General features: G+C 37.0%; 1 protein-coding gene across 3 annotated transcripts; it reads right to left on the bottom strand.

The window, feature by feature from the left end:
• Positions 1-5,013: 5,013 nt before the first annotated feature.
• Positions 5,014-12,712, bottom strand: LOC106172894 (protein BANP). Of its 3 annotated transcripts, none has more exons than XM_087010297.1 (10): positions 12,559-12,712; positions 11,325-11,414; positions 10,799-10,875; positions 9,840-10,000; positions 9,301-9,507; positions 8,702-8,865; positions 7,803-8,035; positions 7,245-7,406; positions 6,303-6,533; positions 5,014-6,039 (listed from the first exon to the last, which is right to left on the bottom strand). In XM_087010297.1, exons 2-10 carry the CDS (start codon positions 11,410-11,412, stop codon positions 5,965-5,967), a joined length of 1,398 nt encoding a protein of 465 aa, XP_086866423.1. In that variant the 5' UTR covers positions 11,413-11,414; positions 12,559-12,712; the 3' UTR covers positions 5,014-5,964. The 3 variants fall into 3 exon arrangements, with proteins under 3 accessions (XP_086866423.1, XP_086866425.1, XP_086866424.1); XM_087010299.1 differs by having other exon boundaries at positions 5,014-6,036; XM_087010298.1 differs by lacking the exon at positions 12,559-12,712 and adding an exon at positions 12,364-12,552.
• Between the last annotated feature and the right edge of the window lie 226 nt (positions 12,713-12,938).

Here is a 12,938-nt window from a genome sequence, read left to right as displayed (position 1 = left end):
TGAAGTTGATGTCAGTAAAGATAGGACCAACAAATTTTATTCTTCAAAAAAAGGAACGAAATTATGCATTGACTAAGATATGAGAAAAGACACTTGTTACAGCGCCACGGGCCTAACTGCACTGTAATGTATATACGTACAAAAGGGAATTCATTCATTCATTCAAGCACCAAGAATGGGTGCCTAGCTAATAGGACCTATACCGGATCATTCTACAGAGACTCTGACACTACAATTAACAAAAGAACGCTAAAGACCGCAGAAGTCTCGAGACACAGATAAAGATTGCAGTGCTCTCGAGATACCGTCAGATATTTTCTACTGTGTCCTTTTATACACGATATGTGACTTATGTGGATGATATTTTTATCTTCCGTATTGCAACTTTGAGCCACTTGCAACCATCTGCCCTCCCAATTTTACCAAATCCCAGTGGTAACGGGCACAGCCAGATATAAACATCATGCCTGGTGACCGTCATGGCTGTTCTGACGTTTGCAAGGTGATGGACCATAGCTGCCTTTGAAGCAGTCACAGTTCAGTAATCATCATTGGAACTGATGGCGTGACACAAATTTGGTGCACGTGTCCTACGGTACGCAAACGTACCAACTTCCTGTTCCCTATCTGGCACGCTTCTACACATGTAACACTCAGTTACAGAGACAGACTTAAATGTCGACATCTGACAGAAAATGTCCACATTTTACTGAGTGCAGCAGATGTAAGAAACTCTGCTTTTAACCCATGGATTAGAACAACAAAACGTCATTATTATCCCGTGGACAGAAAAGTGGCGTCATGCTAAGACGTTTGTTTCCTCGTTTAAAAGGAAAAAGCCCGAAAAAGAGGACAGGTGGATGGGCCAATACAGCGGTGCCACGTCACACATGGCCCCACGATATAGCTAGGCCTGTTAGTCTTCAGATCTTTGGACGATCGCAGCAGCCAATTGGACTTCTAAAATGAGCGGCAATAAACTGACACAAATCAAATATCAAATGGTTGACTTGGAAATGGAAATTTTCTGTATTTTGTACGTAATACCTATGGAGAACATCAGGTGACTATACCAAGAAAGATTCAAACTGAAGTCCAAATTAATGGTCTACAGTAAATATAAAGAAACTTTAGCAGTAGAAAAATATGTTACATAAAAAAACTTCACATAAAAAACTTCATTTGAAGCCGGCAGAAAGGTCAATCTCTGCTCAGTTTAGAGCCAGAGTACTACCACAACTTATTAAAACTGGCCGGTTTGTTGACAAGATCTTGGAAGTTGACTTTGCATGCTTTGAAATGAACAAAAAGGTTAAAGGCGAGTATCATTCCTTTTTTGTGCTCAATTTATGAAAACTCCAGGAAAAATAGTACGAAATGGGAAAATGAGCGATAGGAAGCTTTTGTATAATAATTGGTTCTTGGGCGGGTAATTAATGTCTAGTCAAATTATTGTGATATTATTTCTCTTAAGTCTGTACTTATATTATAAAGGATTTATTGTTGGTTTAAATTATTGTTGATTTGGAATGTTATATTTTAAATTTATATTGTTAATAGAATTATGTAATTGTGAAGAATGCTGGACACACACACACACACACACACACACACACACACAACCATACTTATAGTAATATGTTACGAAGGTTAAGATAGTTTTAGATATTATTTAGGTATTTATTTTTTAGGTATTAGGTATTCATTTAATTATCATTATTTATTTATTGCATTCGTTTTGTATTCAGGCAAAGATACCTATGTTCATTTTACTCTTCACCTTTTAATTCTGTTGACCAGAGGCCACGGCAGAGACCTGGTTTCACATAAAAAAAACTTCGGTCAGGTTCCCTGGTTAAATACTTTTAATTACCAACGTTACATGGTCACATGCCCACATCTTACCCTATCAGAAACAGTGTTACAGTCCTCTCATGGAAATCCTAGTCAACTTAGACAGGGAACTGACTTAAGTTGATATGTGAAACTGGGGCCTGTTCAGTTGTTGTGCAAAAACCTTCATCTGGCACAGAAGAAACGTGCACAGCTGGTGAATAATAGGAAAAATATAAGTGAAAAGTCATTGAAAAAAACCCTATGTGACCTTGGTAGAGGGCTGGGCCAGTGTATGTCAATATAGAAAGAGCACAAAAGAGAGCCTGTAATTGTCTATAGAGATTTGTCAATCAAAAACTGTGCGATTTTTCTATCAATATTTTCGGACATTGGGCAGCGCCAAGAGTCTTAAGTTAGTTTTAGTTAGTTTGTGATGGTTTATTCAAGCAAGATTATTAGCAGCAGGTAGACAGTTTAATTATGATACGGATATTGTAACCGAGATAAGCTGCTCTCAGCTGACGCAAATCAACGGTAGCTGTTACAAAATTGCACGGATTTAAGCCGAGTTAAGTAACATCTAGATAGGCATGTATCAGAGAGAAGAGATAATTAAAGGTCCACCATATGGGATTTTCCTTCCAAAATTAATTTTTCTGAGAGGCAAATCAACGGTAGCTCTTACAAAATTGCACGGAGTTAAGCCGAGTTAAGTAACATCTAGATAGGCATGTATCAGAGAGTAGAGATAATTAAAGGCTTACCAAACGGGATTTTTTCCTTCCAAAATGAATTTTCCTGGTATAAAGAACAATTTTTTCCTGCATAGAATTTACTGCTAACCTGTCCCTGCACTTACATTTGAGGTTTTATTCCTTTTTAAATTTGATAATTTAGTTTCAGTCAAAGTAACATCGTGACTCGGTTTTACACAAGAAAATGGGGGGGGGGGGGGGGGGGGGGGGGGGGAGGGGGGTTGTATGGCGGCCATGTGCCGTGTATAACACAGACGTTGCAAACTGGCAATGGCTTCTAAAGGAGACTCAGATAATAATAATAACACAAGGTATACTTCAGAAAAATTTTTAGGGTTTTAAGTGTTTTATTGTCTTTTGAGTCTGAATTGGGAAATATAAGAAGCATTGCAGTCCATGAATACGACTGTGGGGGATTTCAAAGCTTGGAGAGAACCTCAAGAAATTCATTTTGGCAGGAAAATTACGTAGAGTGGCTTTTTAAGCCAGGTGTCATTGGCTACCTGTTATATTGGCTACCTGTTGTTTGCCTGAGTATCTCTCTCTGGATTTAAATGTACCGATCATAATTATATATTCTTTTAAGTTTTTGTTTCAACGATGTAGAAACCAAGAACATGTTTTATTTCTTTCTGAAACCAATGAGCATATATGAATATGATTATAGTTAGATTCATTATTGTTCAAATTTGTTTTGTTTACTTTTGATTAAACGTTGTTATGTCATTTGCACGTTCTCGTTTTTTTTTAATTACGATTTTGGGGTATCATTTCAGAAGTTTTCTTACATTTGCGTAAATTTCCATTTTTTATTTGCCAACATGATTTTGCAATAATCCATTGCTGGGACAACTTGTTTAGATGGACCCGGGACCAAGCAGCTTTGAATTACAATTACTCTTAAATCTTTTTTTTTTTTTTTTTCATTTCTTAACTTTTTTCATTTATTTTTACTCCCATTATTTGCGTTACAAAACAAATTGCGGTAACTAGCATCCAGTGCATTTCTGCCGTATGAGTTAATATCACATCGGTGCTATTTCACCTGCATCTGAACACGTGCCCGTACACGTGGACCCATTAGCGTAAAGGGATGTGTTCAAAATAAGAAATATTCAAATTTAATTTTAAATGCTTCTATATAATTACAATTAGACCGCACAAATATCAAACTAATTAAAACTAGAATAAAACCTGACTACTTAGATATTTAAATTTGAATTAAAATCCATTCCATTGGCATGCATACAACATACTCTGTTAAAATTTCTTTATCTGCCCATTTTGTATATCATTCATACTGAAATATCAAGAAAAATTGATTAATTTTTTTTTTCTTCAGATTTTTTTTTTTTTTTTTTACAAAAAGGTGACCCTGCATTAAGATTTAATGAGCCACTATGACGATTCCCGCCTGGTCATTACCTTTCATATACAAGTATTAACGTAACGGTTATGGATCTCCACACTGTGCTGCACCAGGACAGAAAAGGAAAAACAAGGCAGCAAATCTGTTAAATGCTCAGACATGAAGCAGATACATAACATAATTTAGCATCATTTCGTATCTATTGATAAAATCGGAAGTAAGCCTTTCAAGAAAATGTCCTGGGATCACATTTTTGCAATTATTATAGTGATAACTATACGGTGTTGATGGCTGTAAAGAAGAGGAAGATCTGTTTAAAACCAATATTACAGTTGATGTTACGTCATTACCTCGAGTCATCAAATCCAACCCAAGTATTCATTACCTCGAGTCACCCAATTATGTATGTATTTTTGATGCGACAGCCTTGCCTCATTTTTTTTTTTTTTTTTTTGCATTATCTTAGCGGAGAAGAACAAAAAACTAACTTAAGGATTACCCTTCACAACATTGTTGTTTGCCCTGATGGCCTTAGATTTAAATACAAGTCCAAGACACCAAAAAGCCGTTTTTAATTTTGCCACTCTCCAACATTGGCTGGTGATCTCCACTATCACAGTTGTGCCTGGTGCCATTTTCACCCCAACATACCAACAGTGTGGTTTCGGAAAAAAAAAAAAGAAAAAAAGAAAACTGCAGGATTTTAAAGAGCACAGATTTTCTGATACATGTTAAGTTTTTGTACTGGGATTTGATAAGGAGCGGTGCAACACTGAATGACAACTTCATTTAATGGAAAACAATTTGTTAAAAGGAAAAAAAATGCAACTCTGACATGTATATGAACATCTCAGAGTGCACAGATCTATAAGAAGACTTTTGTAAAACAAGGCTTGTTTCAAGTCCACCAGTTTCAGCTGCAGTTTAACTTTAGCTGCGCGCTGGCAAAAATTTAAAAAAAAAAAAAAGAAAGAAAGAAAAAAACATGCCTCGATTGCTTTTCAATAAGCAAAACCAAAACATTTTGAGAAAATTATAACAAATCCCTGAGAGTTAAAAGTATTTCTTTTACTTTTTCTTCATTCAGTGTATTTACAATGCTATTTATACAGATGCATGGTATAAAAAGAGAACTATGTTCCTGTAAAGTATGGAAAGATAATTATTAATTTTCAGACACATAATAACCCAGCTTATTAAATTCTTACAGTTTAACTGTACAATGTTCCAACACATCACGTCTACAACAGTTCACGTATTCATTCACTAACAACCTGTCTATCATTAACTCCAAGACCTGTAATATGTCTCATTTGCAATTAAATGCATCTCATTAACTGAATCCCGTTGTGGTAAAGTGGAGTGGATTGTGAGATACAGTCAAAACATCCCCTGCCAAAATTTATCTCATTTAATGTTCACTTACAGTTCTCACTATACTCTAAAGCATTTGGTGTATTTTCTTACAGTTCTTTTGTTGTTCTGTAATAATGTAACAGTTTGAGAACTGTTTTTGGAATGTCCTAAAACAGATTTAGAACAGTTTTCACTAAAAGAGAAAAAAAATTATGTTTTAGGACAGATTGAGAACCATAAGCATGCGTTAAATGAGACAAATTTTCGCAGGGGATTTGCTATTTTCCCCAAATATCTTTCAAAAGCTATGGCAATGTCATGGCACTCACTATCTTTTGTGAATTCAATGCAGTGAAGAAAACTTAATATTACGTCCATATTTCACATGAAGATATACCAGTCTCCTTCAGAGATTTGTGAGGTGTATTCTCGGCACTGTACAATGTTAAAACACCTCAAGTTCTAGATTTTCTTTGTACACTGACATAAGTCATTAATCAGTTGATCAATAATAAGTCCTCTTGCCGTGTGCTGCATCCTATATATACACAAACTGAAATATCTACACGCAGATTGTCCACCAAACTCACTGGCTGTCTTGTTCACTCAGCCACATCTCCAGAAGAAGTTCATACACCGTCCACTGTATTACGCAGAGGCCTGATGAACCTCTATCGTCACCTCCTCCTGTTGTTCCGACTCATTCTCGTCCTCACCTGACTGCTAGGGTAAAGAAAAAAATGATGTATTTAAAGTAATTGACTTTCTAATTTACATAACTGATGATAAAACTTCTCTTACAGAATTTTTTATATCTCAGTATTTTCTACAATTATGACAGTGTATGTCACCTACAAGTGTTTCCACATCTTTGTTCAAATGCTCAGTCATCTTCCACCAATTTATAAATCAATTTGTGAAAAGCTAGTCAATTAGTGAACTACAAAATAGAGTACCACGAGACCAATTGTAGTGCCTAGCCTTACCTGCATTTCCACCCGTATTCCCGCTGGGTTGATGTCTTCCTGAAGGTCATCTTGGTCCTGCTGCTGCTGTTGTTGTAACTGGTCCTGAAACGAGGTGTCGTCCTGTCCCACGTGGTCCGCGGCCTGGGTGATTTGTAACACCTCGCCACTCTCTGTAGTCACCATCTGCACTGTCTGCGTGCCAGCTAACGACACCGCCACATCTACGCCCTGAAGATCTCCATGCTTTAACTGGAAATGTGGAGAAAATGTGGGGTTTTAGAAAAACAGAAATCAGTGACGGGCAGGTCACAAAACAATCACAACTTTATTTAATTTTTTTCCTTATACATTTTATAAGAAGTATCATCAAAATAACCTTTTTCCTCTTAAACATACAACCTCATGGACTGTTGTAGCATAGTTTTCACTAGGATTAAAACATTTGGGAATCATTTGGAGTCCCACATGAGCGTGTTCTTAAGTCACTGTGAAGATGGGATAATTTTTCTCACAAGTGAGACAGAACCTCCCTCTCTATCTCTAACATTTGTACTACGAGAAACCCCTTCTCACCTGTAACTCTTGACCTTCATTCAACACCTGTATATAATCTTACCTGTAACACCTGATCTCCATTCAACACCTGTATATAATCTTACCTGTAACACCTGATCTCCATTCAACACCTGTATATAATCTTACCTGTAACACCTGATCTCCATTCAACACCTGTATATAATCTTACCTGTAACACCTGATCTCCATTCAACACCTGTATATAATCTTACCTGTAACACCTGATCTCCATTCAACACCTGTATATAATCTTACCTGTAACACCTGATCTCCATTCAACACCTGTATATAATCTTACCTGTAACACCTGATCTCCATTCAACACCTGTATATAATCTTACCTGTAACACCTGATCTCCATTCAACACCTGTATATAATCTTACCTGTAACACCTGATCTCCATTCAACACTTGTATATGATGGGCCTCCCTAAGCTGCTCGATCTGTTCTGGTGTGGCGTGGAGGATCTGGACCTCACCGTGCTGTGTGATCCCCAGCTGACTGTGTAAGGTCGCCATGGAGTGGGCCGCGTCTAAACCCTCCGGCTGCAAGAGAAAGTAAAGACATTAACACAGGGTTCATCTAAACCCTCGGACTGCAAGATAAAGTAAAGTCATTAACACAGGGTTCATCTAAACCCTCTGACTGCAAGACAAAGTAAAGTCATTAACACAGGGTCCGTCTAAACTCTCTGGCTGCAAGATAAAGTAAAGTCATTAACACAGGGTCCATCTAAACCCTCCGGCTGCAAGACAAAGTAAAGTCATTAACACAGGATTCATCTAAACCCTCGGACTGCAAGAGAAAGTAAAGGGGGGGGGGCGGGGAGGGGGGGCACAGAATGCTTGAGGTGGAAAAATTGCCCAGAAGCAAAAAGGTTTTCCAATAAATAAAAACTGTATACAAAAAGTCTGATAAACAAATTATTGCTATGCTATTACCTGATGTATTGTCAGGGCTGACTCCTGCATGGAGTCTTCCCCGTCAGAGTTGATGCCAGACATGCCTCGTAGGGTCATGCCAAGCTGTGTGGGGGACTTGCCATGGAAGGCCTTGACAGTGAGCGGCATTCCTTTCTGTTTTCTTCTGAAGGCAGTGCGACACTTGGAGTCAATGTTCAGTTTAATGCGATGCCAGTCTTGTTCTGTGATACCAAATCTGTGGATGAGGTGACCTGAAATAGACATTATGATACATGGACAGTTTATATATCATATATAGACATTATAATAAATGGACAGTATAACATATATCATAAATATATTATAAACATTACAGACATAAAACCACATAGTATAGTGAACTGACATAGGTATAATCATATTATATACATTACATTAAACAGACATGGGACATTACAATAAACATACATAAACATAATAAAAACAGACAATAAACACCCAGGATTGTGGGTACAGCCCGTCCAAATTTACCACCTATAAATTTCTACACAATTTCAGGGAGTCCAAGTATGCCTAAAGCTGTCATATTTCCAAAAAAAAATCCAGCCGCCTTTGAAAATATAGGCCGTCTGGTGTTGCTGGCAGCCGTCCAATTGCTGTTTGACAGTTCACTGGGAAAACCCTTGCCAGTATGCAACATCAATATGTTAAACATTATATTTCCCTTAGGTGTAAAGCTTTATTTAAACGACCATTACTTTCACCTGTGAGAGATGATAGGATGATCATGTTATTCAATGTTGAAAACTAAAGAACAATCATTTCTAAACATCAAATTTGTGCTAATAATACCAGTTTTTATCATTTCATATTGGAGCAGCTTGAGGAAAAAATCACAACTCTAAAGTCATATCAACAAGACAAGGCACTATGCTCACATCTAATCCCATATATCATCAGTGGATCCAGCTGTTTCTTCCCGTGTTTCCCCATACCAGACAAGTTAGATGAGGCCTGGGTCTCGCGGTCAAACAAATAGTCCAGCAGAGTCAGTGCCATCTTCTCCGCAGTGCGACAGTTGGAATGGACATGTAACAGATCGCTGGAAAAAGATGAGGAAAACAGTCACACCTGACACTAAAATAATTTCAGTCAACTATAATAACAATGAAATGATTCTAGAATAAAACAATAACAAAAAATACAGAAAAGATAGTCATAAAAGAAAATATAAGACTAAAGTTACACCCAAACTTTTATGCTCTTCATAATGTAAAAGGGCTACACTTTATTTAGTTATGCATGTTCCAGCCAGAGCACACTAAGGCCCCATTCAGAATAGGGGACTAACTAGTCCCAGGGCCAAATATGGCGACCCACTTCAAAACTTGTCGTCTTATCCACTAACAGACACTGAATAGATTCCCCATGGGGAAGTATTCAAGTGGGTCGGCCATATTTGACCCTCGGACTAGTTAGTTCCCTATTCTGAATGGGGCCTTAATGGCCTGTTTTCAAAGTCTAATTCGTGAGTTACCTGGGGGTCACAGGGACCCTGACCCTCATCTCCGGGTTACTCTCATCTCCCAGCCAGGTGCCGTCAGGGTAGTCTTCCTCTGTGTTCAGGGTGATCAGGGTAACATTGGGGCCCAGTCCTGCCACTCCCTGACCACAGTTAGAGTTATCATCATCGGAGGACGGCCGGTTCTCCTGGGGTAATCCCACTATGACTGCACCAGATTTACTGAGGAAAGAAGACATAAATACATGGGCAAGAAAACAGAATGAAAATAGCGTAGAAGTGTTCTCAATTATCTCCAAGTATTGTAAATGAACCTTATGTTTAGCCAAGCTGTAGTTACAGCACATATAGAATTCAAAAAGAAGAATTTCAAAGTCCTTTACTTTTGAAATTTGAAAACCAAGTTGAAGATAAAATATGATGTCTTAACAGTTTAGAGGTGAATAGAATTTAACTACATTCCCGGACAAAATTCCAGATCCACATCTTGTTTTGTTGACAACAGAACTCATTCTTAAGAATTATCCTCCTGATAAAAAAGGTCTAAGACTTACTTTTTACCAGGGGTGCTTGAAGCCAGAGGATTAGATGGAGTTGTCAGCAACTTGTCTACTTTGTCTTCCAGTAATTTTGTTCTCTTATCCATCCCCAGCATTTTGTTCTCGATGGCATCCAGGCGCAGGCAGATCGCCTTGTTGATGTTAAACAAGATTTGCTGAAATGTTCAGAAGAGCGGTCATTAAAAAATGTGATAAAGTGATGGAAAAATTGGAATATCTATACTGTTCTGTGTAGGAACTATGTTTTGGGAACCTATTCAGTTTTCTGTACCTCTCCATTTTAAGAGATTGACAACTTCATAGCATGGCTATTAAATTTAGGAGTTATCTTAATACTAGTAACCTCCCCACCCCTACCCAGAACATAACACAGCCAGTTAACAGGATAAGGTTTGATGGGAACAATAAGGTCAGTAAAAAGTGGGAAACAGTCAATAGTGGAGCAGTACAGATTGGTTTGAGTCATTGTGAAATACGACTACACTAATTGTGCTACAGACACTGAGGTAGAAACAGTCAATAGTGGAGCAGTACAGATTTGTTTGTGTCATTGTGAAATATGACTACACTAATTGTGCTACAGACACTGAGGTAGAAACAGTCAATAGTGGAGCAGTACAGATTGGTTTGAGTCATTGTGAAATACGACTACACTAACTGTGCTAGAGACACTGAGGTAGAAACAGTCAATAGTGGAGCAGTACAGATTGGTTTGAGTCATTGTGAAATACAACTACACTAACTGTGCTGCAGACACTGAGGTAGAAACAGTCAATAGTGGAGCAGTACAGATTGGTTTGAGTCATTGTGAAATACGACTACACTAACTGTGCTACAGACACTGAGGTACCATCTCTACTACACACAAACTGCCCAAAATCACAGCAGAAGAAGGCAATAAAAACTGGAGAGCCTTAGCTGCAGAAACGCTTTGTAAAAGCAGACCAGCCCACCTTGACAGAGAGGTCAGCATCCAAGTCACTGTCTTCTGTCCTCACTCTCTTAGTTGCTGGCTCTCCACTGCCAGACTCTGAAGTAGAAAAAGGTACGTCTCATTATATATATATACATATATAGACACACACACACACACACACACACACACCTGCCTATAGTAACTATGGGTTATTAACTGTTATAATGTTATGGTTTTACCTTTTCAATGTTAATACTGGGTGACACCCCCCCCAAAATAAAAAAAAAAAAATAAAAAAATAAAAATTTACTAAATCTTTAAAAGGTCCATCAAATTTTAAAAAATTTGCTGGACTTAAATTTCAATATGTGCATGATCATTCCCAAAAGTTTCAGTTATCTTGGTCACTTTGCATAAAACATTCAAAGTTATGTCTTTTTAAAGATATGCTCTAAATGGCCTTCATAGCATTAGAGGCACACTTGCATATGTGTTCTGTAACATATTCCTCTTTCCGGATATTCCATATCTTCTCAAATTTTTAATAATTCACATCTACTCACCTGTCCTGTCAATCCCCTGAGCTAACTGAGACACCACCTCCACCAGCTGCTGAGCTGCTAACCCATTCTCACCTGGCTCCTGGCTCATTGCTGACATAAATAAATAAAACAATGTTAATTATAAAAGAGAAAAAAAGTTAGCCACTGGTCTAAAGCAGATGTTCAAGTTGGTATCAGACAAGGAAAAAAAAAAAATTTTTTTCTTCATTCAATAGTTAAATGAAACTGATGGAAATATTTCAGTTGCTTCAGATTATTTTCTATCACAAATGGGAATTATAGGTTAATTTAGTTTGTATGGGGTTTGTATTTTATTCCAAAGCACACAATTCAGAGTCACAAGTAGACAATATCTGTTAAGATAGTTTAGTCTAGCTTGAAGGTTTTTAAAAATTGTTGAACTTTATTTAATGACTTATGACTGAAATAGAAATAATTCTGAGAAAGTGGGATGTGAAGCAAATCCAAAAGCAAATTCAAGATAAAATTAATTCAGTCAAACACTATACTCAGTATAAAATATGTAAGAATAAATGTGAAGATTTCTTCCTAAAAAAATAAAATAAAATAAAATAAAAAAGAAATAAAATAAACTGAACATATAAGTAGTCATGAAATTAGCCTTAAAAGTAGAATATAAGGAGGTCATAAAACTGTTTAACCATACTTAATTACCTCAACAAATTATTTAGTAGAACATCTTATTCTGATATGAATGAGAACTGATAATCCAGCTGATATTCAATATTTTAAAAATAAAAGTACATTTTAATTGATATCATGCTGTCATTTTACTTGCAACTTTTTACACATAGTCTAAAACGCGATTTGGAAAAGTTTGCAGAAGATGGCTTTATGCTAAAAAAAAAAAAAAAACAGTAAATGGGGCAAACAGTAAACGTTAACTTCCTCGAGTTGTGTGTATCATTTAACTTGTGTATTTGACATTGACATTTTTTTCAAAATACAGCAACTACAAAAACTTCTTTCTCTAGTCCTAACACATAAAATACATGTGACGTCTTAAATTGTTACACACCTTCGCAGCACGCTGTCACTTGGTTTTAGCAGACGAATTAGAAATAAGGTCGAGTCGGAACAAATTGCTTCTGGTTTAGAAACTCCTCCTTTGGAGCGCAAAACATGCGGCTGATACAGATGACAGTTTTATGGATATCTCGCAATTTTCCATCGTTTTAGTGACTATTTTAGGATCGTGACAACCTGAACTCACCTAAAACTCAGGCTTAACAGGATTTCGCGGTGGAAAAGTTGAAATTTTGTAGGAAATCACGTCTTCTATCTCGAGGAACGATAATGGCGTCCAGAACGGTAATCTTCGAGAACTGCGCATGACTAGCCGTTTGAATGTTATTGTCACCCTCTAAAACTGATTAATTTTGGTTACATGTTGGAGGTTTTGTGTCTTCATTTTCTCATTAGAGAATCTTAACATATCTCTAAAGCAACAGAAATAGTTCACATTTTACTTTATTACAACTTTATATCATATTCAAGTCAAACATTGGTATTCTTTTCTGTGGAAATAAGAAGCAACACTACATGGAACAGCCGAATAATTTCTTATCTGCGCAGCCGCTGTTTCTTCTTACT

This window comes from Lingula anatina, chromosome 4 (genome assembly GCF_051362555.1).
Source record: "Lingula anatina isolate TDL-2025a chromosome 4, LinAna3.0, whole genome shotgun sequence".
In the NCBI taxonomy this organism is placed as follows: domain Eukaryota; kingdom Metazoa; phylum Brachiopoda; class Lingulata; order Lingulida; family Lingulidae; genus Lingula; species Lingula anatina.
This window is presented reverse-complemented; position numbering and strand designations above follow the sequence as displayed.

Excerpts from the sequence above, each read along its gene's own strand:
- LOC106172894 (XM_087010297.1), bottom strand. The coding sequence starts at position 11,412 with ATGAGCCAGGAGCCAGGTGAGAATGGGTTAGCAGCTCAGCAGCTGGTG. Across the intron at positions 10,001-10,798 it reads ATGCTGACCTCTCTGTCAAG|CAAATCTTGTTTAACATCAA; the intron begins GTGGGCTGGTCT and ends TGAACATTTCAG. Across the intron at positions 7,407-7,802 it reads CAGCCCTGACAATACATCAG|CCGGAGGGTTTAGACGCGGC; the intron begins GTAATAGCATAG and ends TTTCTCTTGCAG.